This window comes from Gavia stellata, chromosome 3 (genome assembly GCF_030936135.1).
Source record: "Gavia stellata isolate bGavSte3 chromosome 3, bGavSte3.hap2, whole genome shotgun sequence".
NCBI lineage: Eukaryota > Metazoa > Chordata > Aves > Gaviiformes > Gaviidae > Gavia > Gavia stellata.
This window is the reverse complement of record NC_082596.1, coordinates 22,896,605-22,915,549: the sequence shown is the minus strand read 5'-3', so window position 1 is coordinate 22,915,549 and position 18,945 is coordinate 22,896,605. Positions and strand designations below refer to the sequence as shown.

General features: G+C 39.4%; 1 protein-coding gene across 1 annotated transcript; it reads right to left on the bottom strand.

The window, feature by feature from the left end:
* Positions 1–2: 2 nt before the first annotated feature.
* SLC25A32 (solute carrier family 25 member 32) lies at positions 3–18,781 on the bottom strand. Its single transcript, XM_059836340.1, has 7 exons — positions 18,619–18,781; positions 15,408–15,558; positions 14,232–14,317; positions 12,946–13,106; positions 5,814–5,927; positions 5,098–5,243; positions 3–3,438 (listed from the first exon to the last, which is right to left on the bottom strand). The coding sequence occupies exons 1-7, from the start codon at positions 18,779–18,781 to the stop codon at positions 3,303–3,305; spliced, it is 957 nt and encodes a 318-aa protein (XP_059692323.1). The 3' UTR covers positions 3–3,302.
* Between the last annotated feature and the right edge of the window lie 164 nt (positions 18,782–18,945).

The window sequence follows — 18,945 nt, the reverse complement described above, 5'->3', positions numbered from 1 at the left end:
ACAAAAAAAAAATCCAGGCTATTTTATTGATCATCAAACTGTTTAAGGTATTTTACATGGTATTATGATACACAATTTTTTTTAGAAGACTTCATATAAAGTTCTAAGAAAGTAAACTCAGGTCTTGGCTTTAGCCTTCAGAAAACATACGTTAACATCTACTCCTGTGAACCTGACTACAGAATAGGATGCTCTGCTGTTACAGTCTTAAGTCTCTCAACAAACTCTTGCTGACTTAACTGTGACCTAGATGACATGGTAAGCATAAATACCTCATTCTGAATAACAAAGTAAAAATAGACTACTGAAGCTCTCCTTCCCTCTTTTGCTTCTTGATAGACTAGATTTCAGTATAAACTTCTATTATTGATCTCCACTATTAGCATGCAGATACTAAATAATTTCACAGTTACAAAACTTAATTTCATTGCTCCAATAAAATAATTCTCCTGGATTTAGCTTTTCATATATATACAATCACTATGGTGTTAATTAAAAGCAGATATATTAAATAGTTTGGAAGATACAGAAATAAGGCAGGCTGAAATGCCTTGTTTTTCAAAAAGTATACTGGTAAAGTGAAAGAATAATGTCACAGCTATTTGACTGCAGCCTCCAGACTGGACAAGTGACAACACTGATCATGCCAGCACAGCATTAGCTTTAGTGTTTTAAGTATTTGCTTCCAAATGCAACAAGTGATATATAGTCAAATTTTTTAAAAATTGTAGATTCTAAAGGGAAACAATAGCCATGTTTCTATTACAAAATCAATTTTACATTAATGAAATAAAAAAACCCACAAAAAAGCATGTACAACATGCAGAAATCTACACTCTTCCCAGAAATTAAAAGGAAAAAACCAATTAAATCTGAGATAAGGAATTTATTTCAGCTGTTTAGGATTAAATCTCAGCTTTGTTTCTGAACAGGTTCTAAGATTTTCCCCAGGCATCTCCCAAATTGGTCACTCTTGTCTGCAGTTTTTGTTAAAAATCTAGAGGAACACACCTGCAGCTAGGAGAGGATTCAGGCTTTCCCAACTGCAAGCTGCTGTGTGATTGCAAGCCAGCAAATTATACAGCTGGTATTTTGTCTCTTGTTTTCATTGGCTTGGATGATGGGTTTTAAGGTATCTGAACACAGACAAGTTACTATGAGCTAAGCTATGGTGTGAATTTACAGGATGTCAGTGAACATACAGTAACTGATTGTGTACATGCTTGTAGCCTGTCTTTGCATTTATCCTGGAGCATGAGTAAGCTATTCTGGGCCTAGAGCACACTAATCCAGGGTAGTAAATGCACAACTTTTTTTCTTTTCTTATGATTTATTAGTATGTCTTTACAATATTTTTTGGACCCTGGGTGGCAGACTTAAGTCAGTGTTCCATTAAATTAATTCTGCATACTAGAAAACACACAAGACCAAATAAACACCCTCCAAAGGCAAAGTAAGTCAGTAGCTGTTTGGGATCTGTAGAGTAATTTGCATGGTAAACTTCCAGTAAATTTGATCTTCAGCTAAATACACATGGAAACTTTTATAATAAAAACCAAAGCCAGCCATAACGGCCACATGCCCTTTTCAGATGAGAGTATCAATTGTATCAGTAGAGGGGATGGGATCACGAAGGAGGAAGTGTAAATTATTAATAAAGTTAAGTATACACAAAATGTGGCATGTGGCAATAGTTATCAACAGAAACAAGCAAGTGGATTGCTGAATTAAGATTCAAAATATTGAGCAGTTTCTGTAGCCTTCCGGATTTTAATTTAAAATTGAAACCAATTCCCTAATCTGTTGAATTTTTATTAAAAAGCCTTATTTCTGCTTTAGGTTAGTCTTCTGTTAAACAGAAAACTTCTCTAAGTGATTATTCAGGTGTTTTGCTGGATAGTATTCTCTGCTCCTGATGAAACTGATTATTTCCCTCCTAACCTGTTGAATAATCTTTGCTAACTTACTTCCTCCTCAGTTAAGTGACACTTTCTAGATACTTCTTAGTACCTTCTTACTAACAGAAGGCAGGTGTTATAACCAGTAATGTATTTTCTTAAAAGAAGAACTAAAAAAATAAACTAATCCCAGATCTCCAAAAAGTACATATCCTTGACAGCAATTACTGCATGCAAATAAACATAATTATTATTCAAATTTACCGAGAAGTACTGTAATTTAGTTTATCGCTAAGTTAGCAACTGATATATTCTTACAGTCCTTTCCTTAGACCAAATCAGAAAACATTAATGGACCGGTTTGTTTTTTTTTAAAGAAAGTCTTGTGCACAATTTTTTTGAGACTACTTACGGATTTTTTTTCCAGAGAGTATTATTGAAAAAAGCATCGTCATATTTGTTATTAAAGTGGTTTGAAAACTGCATCACTATGAGATTACTAGAAAAGACAAGACCCTCATTTTTAAAATGCAAGCAAGCCTGCTTTCAAATATGCATTTACTTAGTAATATTTGGTCAGATGTATCAGTAATGGAGACAGAATCTCTTGCACAGAGAGAGCGAGAGGGCAGGCAGAGAAGAGAGAGAAAATGAATTAAGTAAGTGGCCAGCGATGCACACAACATACATACACTTTGGTCTGGTGCTAAAAGCAAGCCAAAAACCACAATGCAAGCCTGTCCTTGTATGAGACAAGAACTGGGTTTCATCAGATTGGCAATTATTCAAACCCAAGAATGGACAGCTGCTTTACAAAACAATTTGAGTTCCCAAACTGCACCCCGCTGAGGCAGCATTTTTTGTGTTGGATGAGCAATGGAATTTGGAGCATTCCATATCCTAAAATCTGACAAATAACACAGAAGTGGATTCAGAAGACACTGCTGTAAACAACTACATACATACTTTCTTCGTGAGACTCAGATAAAGATTTAAGAAACTTTTGACAGACCCCAGAGTTGCTTTTATATGAAGTTTTTCACTTCTGTAGGAGTAGAATCTGACCAACTGTTACCTTGTGACTTGTCAAAGCAGATTAGTCCATTATTCCAGGCAGGCCAGGATGAACTGAACTGCTGCACAGCTGCCTTCACCCAGTCACAGTGCTATTATTTCACAGTTGTAGAGTCATGTGTTTAAAGCAGACACAGCTGATGGAGAGGAAGGCAGCAATGCAGGAACATTCAAGAGAAGACATGTTGGCAGGGTTTTACTATCTCCAGGTTCTTTCCTCAAAATACTAGGTCAATTCACAGTGTCAAAAAAGACTGCTGAACTAAATCTCCCAGATCATAAATATAAAAAAATAAAGGGTAGATTTCTTATGAACACAAGCTCGAACCTTTAATTATTTTCTTTTCTAAAACCAAGTAAAAAACCAGACACATTTTCATAAACGACAAAAGTAATACAGCAGGCAGGAGTCACTCTGATCACATTGGGGATAATTCCTTTGTAAAATCCATGAATTCCTTCTTTCCTTTAAAGACAAAGAAAAACATTTAGTTTTAATTAATGTATTTTAATAGAAATCAGACATAAAACAAAGCCTGGCATTTTTCTTCTTGTGCTCGCACTGAGAGAGGTACTTCAGGTTAGGATAACAATTTCAGAATAATTCCTTACTACAGTGTTTAAAGAGCCATAATATATCAAATCATAACCCATCATTTTCTGAACATACAATACTATTCTGTAGGTCAGTTATTTAGCCTAGGGTTTAGGTGTGTTTTTTTTTTTTCTTTGTATTGTCTAAGTAGGAGGCAATTTACTATCTTTATTCATGCCACAAGAACTGGTTAAAGTAACTTAAAATTTCTGCAGCCTGTTCCAAAAAGCAGTTACATATTTAATCAGACTGAAGCCAGAAGGGCTGAAAGGCTTGGTGGTTTTGGGTCATGTAACAGCAAGTGAGCTGAGGGTCAACATAACTAAGGCAAGTCAGCATTTATTTTCAGAGAATTAAAGCACCTCCTCCAGAATTTTGATTCCACTGGCCAATAAATGAGAATCTAACTTCTCTCAATTTGAATCAGAGTATTCATGTTAAAAAGTTTCCAAGACTTTTAATCTCAGCTCCCTATTTTCCAGCTTCATAGGGACCTAGGACACCTGCAGCAATAAGTACAGTTAACACAAATCCTGCAGAGTGCTTGGGTGTGGTTTACACTACCCTCCCTAGAGCTCTAGGTTGCATTTGTTTCATAATGAGTACAGTAGTGGCCCCAGAATGGCTGTATACATTCACAGTTCATCAGAACTAATAAGCCTTCCTATAGACTGCAGCACTGAAGAGCACAGTGCTGAGACATCAGAGCTATTTTCACTTTGAATTGGCTTCAGTCAAAACCCCTGCTTCTGAGCCAGGGGTGCTCCTGGAACAACACCCCCTCATTCACTCATTCAGGTGGCACCTCTTAATACCCCAAGAGTTAGCTGACCCCATTCACATCTCTCTAGCAATATGCTGCAACCCAGAAACATTGTCTAAAGCAAGATTAATATTGGTTGCATACTGCAAAGGTGGCCAACCTTAATAACTATAGAGTTCTGTGTGAAAACTCTCATGTGCTTTCTGAAGCTGAGGGAAAAGGTTTGTAGGAAGATAAGCATAGGTGTGAGGTAACAGTTCTCTAAAGGTCCTATGGGAAGCTGGGACTTGACTACAAATTCAGCCAGGCCACAGGGTAACCCAAGGACATCAGTATAAACAGCTCTGGCTAGCTCACTTCCTTCTGCCAGGAATTTGGATTAACCACAGCTCCCACCAACACAACCTTCCTGTTGTATGTGATAATCTAAAGCAGTTCAAGTGAGATTTCATTGTTTAAGAGCCCCAAACCAGCGAACTCAATGTTATTTTTTAACCTGTAAGTGAAAGTTGTTGGGGAAGAGAGAAGGGAGACAGAATAAACAACAGAAGTCTGCAAGCTAGCATTGGCCCTCTCCTATCTCCTCCTTTGTCCTTGGAGTATTCCTATTAGTGGCATCTTGCACAAAATGACTTTGTACAGCTAACATTTTTTTGCTCTGAGCTGCACTGGTTCTGCAAGTCAGCAGCATGGAAGCCAGTAAACATAGTTCTGATTCTGTAAGACTCACTTTCCAAGATGTAAGCTTTTGAACTCTGCATGCCTACCTCCATGTCCTACGGATCACATCAAACACACCAGAATACGTATTATGCTGATCTTGAAGACGAGCTCGCACAACTTGATAGGGATATGTTGCTGACACAGCGAATATTTTGGATACAGCTGCCATCATTATGTATTCCACGGTGTTCTAAAAACAACAAAAATTGCCAGGCTAGACTTAACTATGGATTAAATTAGCCAGTTTCCCAAAATCTTATTTGGTTTTTAAATGTTGAACTAAACAATACTCTAGATTTTTTTTCCCTTTATAATACCCACATTTAAAAAAATGGCAAAGTTTACTATACACAGTGCTGCAGGTAATTCATTATAAAATGTGTGTGGAACTCTCTCATTCCTATCAAGTCAAACACTTTTTCCAAAAGTAACTACCTTTGCCCAACTTGCACCTGACCAGTTTTCCATGTAAGTGTTTAAGACCTCCACATATGGTTCTTCAAAGGAAGACAAAAAAACATTCTCCCTCTAAAATTCTCAAAAGACTTGCCAAAATAAGAAGTTGGTTTCCCTACAAAGAAATAGCATTAACGAGTTGCTTTTTTCTAAAAAGTGAAAAAGCATTATTTCCTTCTATATATTCTACATTCCAATTAATGTATCAATACTTTGTAAATTTGGCTGTTCTATGACATAGAGAAATGGAATAAATTTCCACTTGTACACATGCCACAATACATTTTTTTCTCAATAATCTTACCAATTTTGTATCTGATCCTCTGTTTCTATACTTGTTGTATCTCAGTTTCAAATCCTCATATGCCATGAACTGAAGTGCTCCATGTGAAGTTCCAAACAGACCAGGCACAAATCCCTAAAAAAAAAATAAAACAAGGTTAAACGGCAACACACAAAAACTATACAACTTGACAGAGCTCAGCTTACACACATACTTATGTCCACCATTACTCTACAAATTGTGACGGCACACATTTACTGTGCAGTACGACTCGAAGACCGTTCTGGGTTGGTATTCTTATTAGTAGGTATCACACAAAAGTGTAATAAATGTTACTTTTTTCTGAATGACATACAGGCTAAAGATACCTAATGAGTGAGCAAGATAAAACAAATGGCCTAGGGACTCCACCTCAAAGAGCACAAGCTCAGGTCTTAAAAAGCTGGCGACATGGAGCAGGACTGTAAGAACACAAATCAAGCTGCAGTCTTGCAAATGTGTGCTCAGTGCCTGCCCCTTTCCAGGGACTGGCACTAAGCTGTTTGTTTCCTGAGACTGGTAAGGCAATGACAAAAGCTGATGTCTCATTGAGGAGGGCCATCAGGAGAACAGACACAAAAAAATTCCTGTGATCAAATCCTGGAGATAGATATGTTCGTGTGTGCGTGTATGTGTGTATATATAAATGTGTATCTATGATATATATGCATTTCTATATTAAAAAAAGTGTGTGTATATAGATTCATAGATTCATTTAGGTTGGGAAAGACCCTTAAGATCACTGAGTCCAACCGTAAACCTAACACTGCCAAGTCCACCACTAAACCATGTCCCTAAGTGCCACATAATACATGCCTTTTAAATACCTCCAGGGATGATGACTCAGCCACTTCCCTGGGCAGCCTGTTCCAGTGCTTGATAACCCTTTTGGTGAAGTAATTTCTCCTAATATCTAATCTAAACCTCCCCTGGTGCAACATGAGGCCATTTCCCTCTCATCCTATCACTTGTCACTTGGGAAAAGAGACCAACACCCACCTTGCCACAACCTCCTTTCAGGTAGTTGTAGAGAGTGATAAGGTCTCTGCTCAGCCTCCTTTTCTCCAGACTAAACAGTCCCAGTTCCCTCAGCCACTCCTCATAAGTCGCCTCTTTAGACTCTTCACCAGCTTCGTTGCCCTTCTTTGGGCACGCTCCAGCACCTCAATGTCTTTCACACACACACACTTGCACAGTGGAAAGCTGAAGGGCACCGATGGAAACCTAACTCATACAAGTACTTATGGACAATTTACATTAAAGAAATAAATCTAAGATTTGAATCAGTTTGAGTGCATTCCTCACCCTGCTCAGAGCACATCCCAAGGCAGCCCAGCAGAGGTGGCCAAAGGTATAATAAAGCAGTCTGGGAAATGTTCCCCATTTGTAAGAGGCAGTAATGGACAGTAAGAGTATAATACAAAAATATACAGAAACCTTTTCTTTCAAAAAAGTTGAAAGGAAGGGGGGAACAGGTATTTTTCTGAAGTGTCTCTACAAGAAAGAGACGGCAGGAGTTCCTTCAGGAGCAGGACTAGCTCTGTTGAAAATGAGCTGACAGCTGCATGGGTTCTGAGAAGCACTAATTCTCTTTTTTTGAAGACTTGGTCACTTACTCTGGAGAAATACATATAAATGGAGAATTAATCACCTTGGCTAGAAATGACTTAAGGGAGCCAAAAGTTTGCTGAGAACTGTTGCAAAGGGACAATTATAATGAAGTAAGTGATCAAAATGTGGGTAAAAGGACTCAAAGGACCAAAATTTCCCCAAAAATACTGGTATTGAACAGTGTTATCTTATTTCCCATGATCCATTCAGGTAAAACAGAGGAATTAAAAGATATGTCCAGACACAAAACTCGGTATTAGACTAAATCGGAAGCCCAGAATATTGAATAAAGACTTATCAATATACTAAGAGCCTGGAGAAGTAGAAGAAAAAGAGAAGGGATCCTGGTAGGAGTCCACTGAAATAGTGTAACAGGACAAAATGATAAATTACTTCATAAATTCCTAACTTGCAGGAAAAAAAAAAAACCTAAAACAACAGCAGGCATAAAAATTGCACAGAGCTTCTACCACCTCAGAGATTAGCTCTCTGCATGCTATAGATTTCTCAGGTTTACGATATTACAGCCATTCAGGAAGTGATTTTTAGGATCTCTTTTATAAATGAGGATGAATTCCTTCTCACAGTAGAAAATAATGGTCATGAACTAATCATCAGTAACCATGAACTGATGAAATGCACTAAAGGCTAGCTGAAGTCCCAGAAAAAACACTTCCACAAATGAGAATAAGTGGAATTAAACCAAACATCTATATTATGTCAACTGTGAGCATAATCACAGAATTCCGTGAAGTTTGAAGCCAAAGGGCCATAACAGAGGGAAAAGGACAACTTTGGTTTTCAGAAATCCTGGATCAGAAAAGAAAATTAACCATTAATATAAAAACAGAAGAGGAAGAACAGAGAAAAACAAAATTATCAAAAATATAAAAGAAAAAATTATCTGGGTCAGCAGAACAAGGAACAGTATGAAATTTATATGTAGTAATAGCAGGGAAAATCTTCACAAACATTTGCCCATGATTAGACAGTAAAACTGTTAAAAGACAGAGGAAGTAATTGCTCTCTACTTGGAAAGAATTAGAATGATGTATTTATATCATAGGAGAATGAGGTAATATTTTCCCCACCAACAAAAGAAGAATGTTGAACAACATTTAAGAGTGCTAAACTCTCAAATTTAAGCCAGCAGATTTGGATAACTTGCACCCAAGAGTCCTAAAGCATCTACTGATGATACTTGCTAAATGAGTACCAGCACGCTCTACGCCTTGTGCTGATGGGGAAAGCTTCCAAAGACTGAAGGGCTTTTAATGTTGGGCCAATATTAAAAAAATGCAAGAAGGGAGTGAGGCAACTGTCAGCCAATGCGCCTCAGTAAAATAAGAGTTGACCCAGGCTTCTATTAATCTTACAAAACCATGTGTTCTTATGGAAAAATGTTTCAAAGCAAAACTGAATTCTTCACAGTAATGAAATATCTTGGCTGAGGAAGTTTTTGAAAGATATTCCTACTCTGTTTTCTTATTCTTACAATTTTACACAAAAATCTTTCTTGCCACAGAATTTGATACTTATTTTTCATCTATAATATGACTGTGAAGATCAATTTTAAAATAATTTATCTTTATGTACTTCTTGCTATTTTTTACTTTAATATTCAAAATATATCTTTAGAAGACTTTTGCTATGAGGGCTTGACAGGATCAATGGCTGCTCAAAGAAGTCCTGTTTGAATTCTCTTTTGGAGGATTAGAACAATAGACAGAATTCAATATATGATTATAAATTTAAATTGTAAAGCATATAATTCTGAACAGTAGACAGCATTTTAAAGTTGGCTCAAACAGCCATAAGTGCCAAAGATCCTAGACAAGAGAAAAATGTCCTGTTGATTAGTGTTTCAAAGGTTGCCCATCACAATGAAAAGGAACACAGGTGAACATATACAGTGGAAAGCTTGTGCTTAGTAAAGTAAAGGTTCATTTGATGATGTGGTACTTGTGGGAAGGCAGGATGCGGGCCCCTGGAGTGGTCCTGTGCACGGCAGGATGCGGGCCCCTGGGGTGGTCCTGTGCAGCTGATGGATCAGAGCTTGTTCTGAGACAAAGACAGGCCTGTGGAAAATTACAAGCGAAGCAATAAATAAGGGCTACGTGGCAAGGACTGGGCGTCCTTGAGAAGTGAGGATGTAGATAACAAGTAGTTATGATCAAAGTAGAAGGGAGTTATACAGCTGCTCAAACTGCAAGTAGAAGAACATAAACAAAAGTAACTGTTAGGCTCAAACTGCAAGTAGACGTATGTTTTAGGCTCAGCCAATTAGGATCTAACAAGTAGGTGCGTATTAGGTCTAACGGTATAAATATGTGTTGCTTGAATAATAAAGTGGACTATGCTTTATCACTCATATTGAGTCGGACGCATCCGTTCCTTCAGCCGCGAACCGTCGGTCAACTCCTGGCATCGGGAAACTCCCGACATCTTCGGGAAACTCCCGACAGGTACTCACATCACTCCCTGAAGTGTTTGAGAGGGCTCACACCAGAGCAGCCTCTGCTATATGTTTCAAAAGAATGTAGCAGATATTGCCCTGTAATCTGTTTAGTGTTGTCTTCATTTGGGTTCTCAGTGTGCCAAAGACCAGTAGTATCAGAGTGCCCTGCTCTGACAACCTGTGCACAAAGACACTGGAAGTATGCCATTATCTCCCTACGCATCTTGACTCCTTCATGGTAAAAAATGGTACCATCTTTTCTGTGAAAGTTATTTATGCTTCTGTCTGTAGAACCTGGGACTAATGTTAAAATCAAGCTGGCCAAATCTCAGTGGATTTTGCTATATACAAGTGCAAAGTCATAGAAAGTCACTTAGCTTACAAGCTTCACATTTGCAAGAAGGAGGAAAATAGCATAAGCAAAAGCATAGCAAAATAAACAGACCTAAGTGCTTTAGACATTAATGGACTGGAAAAAATACTTTATCCTCAGAGTATAGAATCTTGCCTACCAAAGGTGAAATGACAATACAGAAGTGTCCAATATATCTATTTCACTTGGTAACGAGCACACATTACTGCTGGGATTTTTTTGTTGTTGTTAGCATACTGCATTATTATTCTCAGTCTTGATGACTCTGTGTTTTCCTTTAATCTCCTTAAATTTTCTGCACATCCTGTTTTACTGTTGTCAATTAAACATTGCTCTATTTCTAACTGCTGCTTCTACATCACCCCTGAAAGAGAACGAAACTTAAAATACAAATTCAGAAGCATGGAGGCCAGGAAGAATGTTAGTTGCATTCTTGATTGATGTTTTAGTAGTCAGTCACTCTAGACTAGACATCTAACAGTTTCCCAATAGCTCGGAGATATTTTATGTTTTTCTGAAAGTGCCAACTCCTACAATCTTTACGATTATTTTACAATGTTTGATCTCTTCCTACCTTAATGCGTGAAAAGAACCATACAACACTCTCAACATGGAGATGGTTGCATGACATTCAACTTCATGGCAAAGTAATTTTTCTGAGCTCAGATCTCCAACAGACCTATAGACGTGTTCAAATTACACAACCCCAAGCTGTTTTTTTTCCTCAGCCTGGTGTGCAGCAGAGCAGCTCTGTCCCCAGACATCTGGGGGATGGAGGCCAAAGGACAAAGCCTAATGGATGGAGGGTGGAGAGTATCACTGACTAGATGATTACCAGGATAATCAGTGAAGGAAATGCTCCTGTCTTCTCAAAATAAGGCCAAGTTCAAGAAGAACAAGTTATTGAGGAACCCAGCTTCAGATGAACTACAGTTTAATGAATGAACAATACCCAACAGAGCTAATACAGGCAGCTTTGATCCCTGCTAGAAAGATTCATGCATCCTGACATTACTAGTCTTGTGTCCCAAAGAACTAAAAGGAATTGCTCAGACCAGTAACAGAATCCTGTGCAACAGAGAGCAACATATGGAATTGCTTGGACAGAAATACCATTCTTTAGAAGACTAATCTCAAATTAATCAGAAAGAAACTACTTCCAGATTTTATTTCCAATTTGTGCTGATATCCTCCGAGATCCCCTTATTTGATGTAAGGAACTCAATCTGAAATTAAGCTTATGAGGAAAAAGAAGACATTCATGTGCACTACAGCTCCTGCAACTCAGGGCAATTAACAAAACTTCAGCTGTCAAATTTCAAATAAAGCAAGAAAGAGAAAAAATGAAAACTCCCTCAAAAACAGAAAATGGAGGAAGGCTAAAGTATGGACAAGTCAAAGAGCTACCTGAAGAGGTGCCTTTTTCCCCAGTATAGACAAGAGTGAGACAATCCTGACGTCAAATGAAAGTTGCTCGGTGTGCAGAGTTATGTAGGTCACTTGGGACCTATCTAGGTCACTTTCTTTGCAGATTTAAGCAAGTAATTTGCTCTTTCAAAGGAACTACCTGGTTTAGTACCTCACTTGCAGATTAACACTACAAAGAAGTGTCTAGTGCCAAAGGCAACACACGCTACATGCACAAATAATCTGAAAAGTAACGCAATGGAAGGACATCTTAAACCCTAACAGATGCAAGAAATTAGAGCTTATCTACATGGAACAGAGCAGACATCCAGGCAGGCAAATCAGAAATCCTGACAATTTAAATTTAGGAATAAGTAAGGTGCCTTGTTCATGGTGTCAGAATTTGACATTCATCGACATGTGGCATACTAGTCTTTCATCATAGGAAGGATTATATTTTTCACTGCAAATAAAAGAAGCTAATGTTTAGTAATCAGGACAATTCCTAAGAGATAGTGTTCTTGTTTATAGCATTACTTGCAGTAGAAGAGCCAGACTGAACTAAAATAGGTTTCTTCACACCTTCCAGGCACTGATGAATGCATCTTGATGTCATGGCCTGAAGGAAGGAGGAGGCAAAAAGTCCAAATCCAGTTGCCATCTGTTTCCCTAAATTAAAGGTAATAAAAAACCCACACATACGCAGACCATATTTAGAAGTCTGCAAATTTTATGGATCTAGAGATGACAGATTACAAACCTCAATAACTAGAGGGCAAATGAGCAGTTGTGAAACCGTCCACTGTGGAAGAAAAAATTAGCAACTACTTTAGTCATATGTTATGTTGCACAAGATGTCAGAAAGACAGAGATAAGGGATGAAATGGAAGAAAGAACTAGCTGCAAGACAGATTACGCTATTGCTGCCCTCCTTATCCAAACTCTAATTATAGGAAGACTCCAACAAATTAAAAAGCAGCTTGTAGTTTACTCTCATTTCAGCATTATCACCCAACAGAACATGGCTTAGCTGTAACAGTTACACTCTATTCTTCAGTGATTTCCTACGTTTCAACAGTATAATAGCTCTTCTTCTGATTAAGCCTTTTTGCTGCAGTTCTTCAGTGGGAAAGAAGACTCACAGAATAAAAGTAAGTGAGCTAATACAAAAAAAGACTTGCTTTTTTGTAGACAAGTACTTATAAGTCTCACCATGCTACTGAGTGGTGCCAGCCAATCCTGGAAATTTTCTTAGATTTTATTACCTTATATAAGCCACGTATGCCCTCCGTCTTGTATATCTTTATAAGAGCATCAAACATTCCTCTGTATTGCCGCTTTGATGGATCAACACCAGCATTATATTGTAGCACAAGTCGTGTCTTTGTTACCCATATTGGGTTTGTAATACACAGAGTCATGGCTCCTGAGAAGAGATGGAAGTTAGACTGATTGCTATGCCAACTCCAAAGCTTGTCCAGTTTGTTCAGTCCAGTGTAAAACAGGCTTCTACAATGACAAAATTACTTATCCTACAAGAGTACTCATATTACTTAAAACAGGCAAAGTTTATGCCTACCATTGTTCCCTCTCTCTGCCTTCAAAGCTCACAATCAAGTCCAACCTACTACTGCAGAGGGGGTACTTCTGTAGAGCATGCGGCTTTTTGCATATTCATAGTACATCACCTTTTTTGCCTCACCTTTCCACAGTCAGTAGTGTAATCTGTAGTAGATCAAAATCATAAGTAATTTCTTAATATATTCCTGATTATCCGAGTTATTCTTTGGCTATACAATTGTTCAAAATTTAATGGACACCTCAGTCATGAGAAATTTGCTTAATCATATGGACAGGTTCATAGAAGCAAACTGTTATAGCTTTATAGGTTATTGGAAATACAGTTGTAAAATAACCCATTACTATTTTTCACATCAAACAATATGCCTTATATTTCAACATTAAATGAATGCTCCAACATCCTAATAAAAAGTCTTCTCAATTGCCTAGATTAAATACAACACAGAAGCGTGTCCAAGAACACGTTAGAAACAACATATTAAAAGTCTTGCTGATAGAAGTTGTATTTTTATTTCAGATCTTTAGTTTCTAAGAAAACTTGGACCATAGATAAAGATTTTCAAAGACCAATGACCAATTCACTTATTCTATTAACTTCAATAGGCCTTCTCTTTTCCAGGTCTAAGTGTTAAACATTTAATGGGTTAACAAGCTGGTAGCAGCAGATTTATATAGTTATATTTTGGGACTCAATATAATAGTAAATATGGAATATGCTTACACACAATGAAAACAAGATCAAAAGGTATTTTGACAACTGCTATTTCTGAGCAAAACTGAAAAGACCACAGTGATCCATCTATTCATCTTAGACATCATTAATTTATTTACAGACAACAAATGATTGCATTTGGACTTGAACACTTACACTTCCCACCTGTAAGAAAAAGGAGCACTGACACACAATGGCAGGGAGCAACATATGGAAAGGCTAGAAGCAAACATCAATCTTCTTTGCATTTAAACTCACCAGCCTCTGCAGCTGACACTAAGTGTTCGGTGGCACTGAGGCTTTCCAGCTTCCCTTCCATCTTGTAAGCTTTGATGGCATTGTAACTGGAAAATGTAAAATACATTTTGGTAAAGGTGAAAACAAACCTACATCACTAAAAAAACCCCAAAACAACAAAACACCTCACTTAAGATGATGAAAAACATTAGGTGGTACACAGCCTTTGAAACAGATATCTAAGCCAACTATCTTTGTTTAGCTGATTAATTGATCTCTGAGCAGTTAGGTCTTTAAAGTGAACTATGGTAATACATATTTAAATTGATAAAGTATTACTGTCAGTATCAATGGGACTGCATCTCAAAAAAGCTACTGGATCTCAAGAATTAACTTCTAAAAGAAACCGATTACATAGCCTCCTTTTTTATTGAAAGCAACTGTGACAGGTATCTATCTTCTAGCTCAGAAATACACTGAGCTTTCTTCTTTTGATCCAGTTTCCAGTCTTTGTGGATTGAGAAACTGTCAACAGGAGCTGAATCGCCAACAGGAACCTATAGCAAAGCTTGAGGACTGAAGTACAACAATAACAGAGTCTAGACAACTGACAGGCAAGGTTTGCATAGGCATACCAACTAACTATTCCCTAAAGTGTTTCAATTAATAGGGATCAGCAGTAAATCAGGTCACAGTTACACAGCTAATAAAGTAGAAAAGAATAAGTATTAAGAAATGGGCTTTATAAGCAAAGCCCATCAACTCATAAAAACGATGAAAGAACTGACTGTCACTAAAATTACTAAAAATCAGTTAAACATTTAGCTTTAGTAGAAACTTGATCACATTCTCTAATTCTTAACATGTCGGTTTAGGTTTTTATTTTTTGTGAGGCTTTAAGCACAGTGTATTGGCACTTTTAAAGATTCTTCATGAATGTTGTCACCATCTCTCAAGTTCCTTAGTATTTTCACAGCATCAAGGGAATGCACTGTACTTGACAAAGTAACAGGTCTCTGACTCAAATTGCTTAAATTCTGAAACAGCAAACCATAATAAAGGGTAACAGACCTGGACTTACTAAAAGAATCACAAGTTTATAAGCCACTTAGCATTTTTATACGCCCCAAAGAAGATGCAGTGTATATCTGAACATTACATTACACAGGGTATGACGCATTTTACAGTTCTACTTACAAGAAAAAGTAAAGTCCCCAGGAAGCCCCTGCTCCCAACATGTTTGGAGTCACCCCTTGATATAAGCCTCGTAGTCCTTCATGCTTCCAAACAGTGGTCATACAGTGGAGAATCCCATTGTATTTTGGCCTCAGCTCCAATCCGTCGCTTACTATGAAAGAAAGAAATTATACTGAAAAACATTTCAGGAAGCATGAAGTTCAGCTGTGTAAAAGCCACCACAGAAGTACACAGCCTCCAAAGCAAGCTGCAAATGAACATGAAAACCTAACTGATCAACTGTATTTTAAAAGTATGCTGGGGTTTACAGCTTCCTAGGTCTAGAGTTAAAGAACTTAAAAAAAAAAAAAAAAAGGAAAAAGAAACAAAAAAAAGAAAAAGAACTTCTAAGCTCTGCAAGAGGAAAATTTTCCATCAATCTGACAAGGTTAACTAACTGCACTGCTGTGCATTTTTGGTGAGGAGCAGCAGCTTTGAATTGAAGGGTTTTGCATCTTCTTTTTAGTGTCCCAGCAATTTCACATCATATTTCAAGTGATACGTGTGATATGTGAATGTGTTTGACAACACGTTTCTATAAGGAGTTTAGACAAGCCCCAAATAACAACTCTGAAGTTCAGTCTTCCTCTTCAAAATGTTCTATAAAGATCTGAATACTTTCAACAGGTCATGTCTTACTGATTCCAAAGTCAGTTTTTAATGAAACACTCAAAAGTTATTTCCATCAAAAATTCCTGTATTGTCCTTCTATTCTTATTGAATGGATTTGCAGGAAAACATCAAATGCATACACTTCTCCCACCCAATAACCGAACAGCTGGTTGTCCAAACATTCAGAAAACATCACTGTCAAAAAGATAAAAAACATGTAAGTTTTTGTTTGACAGATTTCATTTAGAATACAGATATTCATGCAACTTACAGTGATAACCACTATTGCTCCTACTGTAACACCAAGAGAATAAGTTGGTTACTGATGATCTATGCGTGATACGGCGCATGGTGAGATGACAAGAGTTAACAGACACAAGCTGGAACAGAGGGAATTCTAACCAGAACTTTTTCGCCATCAGAGTGGTCAAATGAGTGATCAAAGAGACATCTTTGGAGCTACTCAGAACTCTAGCAGACAAGACCCTGAGCAATCCGATCTAAGCAGACCTTATCTGGGGTGAACTCCGTAGACCTCTTCTGACCTAAATTACTCTGTGATGCCAACATAGCAGCAGCTTTCATTCTGAATATAGACATAAGGTTAGATTGCAATTTTACTGAAAATTAATCTCAAAGTTTTACAGCATCATAGTTTTTGTGTCCCCATTAAGATTAATCCTGGTAATCATGAATTTCAGATGCTTTCTGTTCAGTGCCACATTTATTATTCATTCTCCTTTGAACTTTGTGTACAGTACTGTATGTCATGACTTCAGGACTAAAGACAAAAGGCTTTTTCTGAGTACATTGTGACAAGGCCTCAACACCTTGACAATCAGATTTCAGGACTTCAGATCTCAACGATCTGTAACAAACTTTTGTAAAAAAGCCATGAGTGTTGGTGAGTCCAACCAAAACCTGACAGATGGAAATCAGGAACAAAACTGAAACCATCATAGAGAATCACAGAGTAATTTAGGCTGGTGGTGACCTCCAGAGGTCATGTAATCCAGCCCCCTGCTCAAAAGATCTAATTAGATCAGATTCCTCAGGGACATGTCCAGTCAGTTCCCAAGCATTTCCAAGGCTGAAGAGATTACAGCCTCCCTGGGTAACTGCTTGCAGTATTTGACCACTCTCATAAATAACGGGCATTTTCCATGTTCCTGCCTGTGCTTGTTCTCTCCTGCCTTACCACTATTCACCTCCAAGAAGAATCTGGCTCCACTTTCTCTTGTGTCCTCCCATGACATAGTCATAGACCGCAGTATCTCCCCTCAGCCTTCTCTTTGTGAGGCCAAACCGATCCTGTTCTGTCAGCCTGTCCTCCTATGTCATGTGCTCCAGCCCCTTCACCAGTCTGGTGGCCTCCACTGGAATCTCACCAGTATGTCAATGTCTTCCTTGTACTGGTGAGCCGCAAACTAGACACAGTACCTCAGACGTAGTCTTACAAGTGCAAAATAGAGAGAAAGGAGCACTTCTGCTAGCTATGCTCTTCATAATACAGCCCAGGATGTGCCCATACTAGGATATGCAGGAAAGCATTTAAAACCAACTTTGCAAAAAGCCTGTTTGGAAATGTAATGTTTTAAATTTTTTAAAACTTCTCTGTGATAGTTCACCATTGGGTTTTGATATTTTAAACACCCATTTATCCATTTAAGATAACAATCCATAGATACAGCAAAATTTTTCAGCTTTTGTAAAAGAGAATATGGTAAAAGGGCAATGCATTTCTCATATTAATGGCAAAATCAATAGGGAGAAGCTGCCATGTTTCCCTGGGGAAAACCAAACAAGTTAGAGTTCTTGCAAAACAACACCGCTACTGTTAACAACCAGGATTATTGTAAAACTGTTATGCTTTGATTGTTGAAAATCTTTAGCATAAAGGTGAACTTTGAACGCTGGCTTGAGACAGTCCTCCTGTTAAAAACAGCCAGTCCTGCTGTGTCCTATGCCACTGGTGGTCATGAAAGAGGGGGAAAAGCCTGGCCAGCTCTCTGATCTGCCTGACACCAGCCTGAGGCACACAGTGCATTTTATAGTCCCTAGAAATGACAGGAAGATCAAGCTTTGGGAGAGGGGAGGAAAGAACCGGAGACCATCCCTTTCGGCCTACGGCCTGCTTATTCCAAGCCGTGAGGCTACCCTGCCAGTGCCTCTTGTCACGTAGCCACACACAGGCTTGGGCAAAAATGTGCAGGCTCATCTGGCTGCACTCCCCCTCAGGACAAAGCCGGTAAGGTCACTGGCATGGCAACGGCGAGCTCAGTGCGATGTGTGCATCACTAGCACAAAGCACGGTTTGTCGTCGTAGCCCTCGGCGGCAAGCTCGGGGGGAGCTGGGCTCGGGGGGAGCCGGGCTCGGGGGGAGCCGGGCTCGGGGGCTCTCCCTGACGGCACACCCACCGCCTCAGCGGGCGCCCCGGCCCCGCGGGGGCGGCCCCGACCCCGACCTCCGGTAGCCACGGCAGCCCCCGCCTGGGGCACCGCGGCCTTGCGGCGCAGGGCCCGCAGCCTCCCCGGCCCGGGGCGGCCGGTACGGCCTCACCTGCGAAGCGGATCTTGACCAGGTCTAGCGGGTGGAGCACCAGGGTGGAGACGACGCCGCCGCTCAGCCCCGCCGCCAGGTTCTCCAGCTGCACGTGGCGGAGGAGGGACCGCACGGGCGACGGCGGCGCCTCCACGGCGCACGCGGGCCCGTCGGCGCTCATCGCCAACGGCAGCGGCGCGCGGGCAGAGGGCGGGGCGGGCCGGCGCTCCCTTCCTTGCCCGCGCGAGCTGACAGCCGGTCCCGGCACCGCGGGGAGCACCGCCGCGCGAGAACAGCCCGCCCGGAGCATCCGGTCACGTGTGCCTGCGAGGGGGGAGGGCGGGG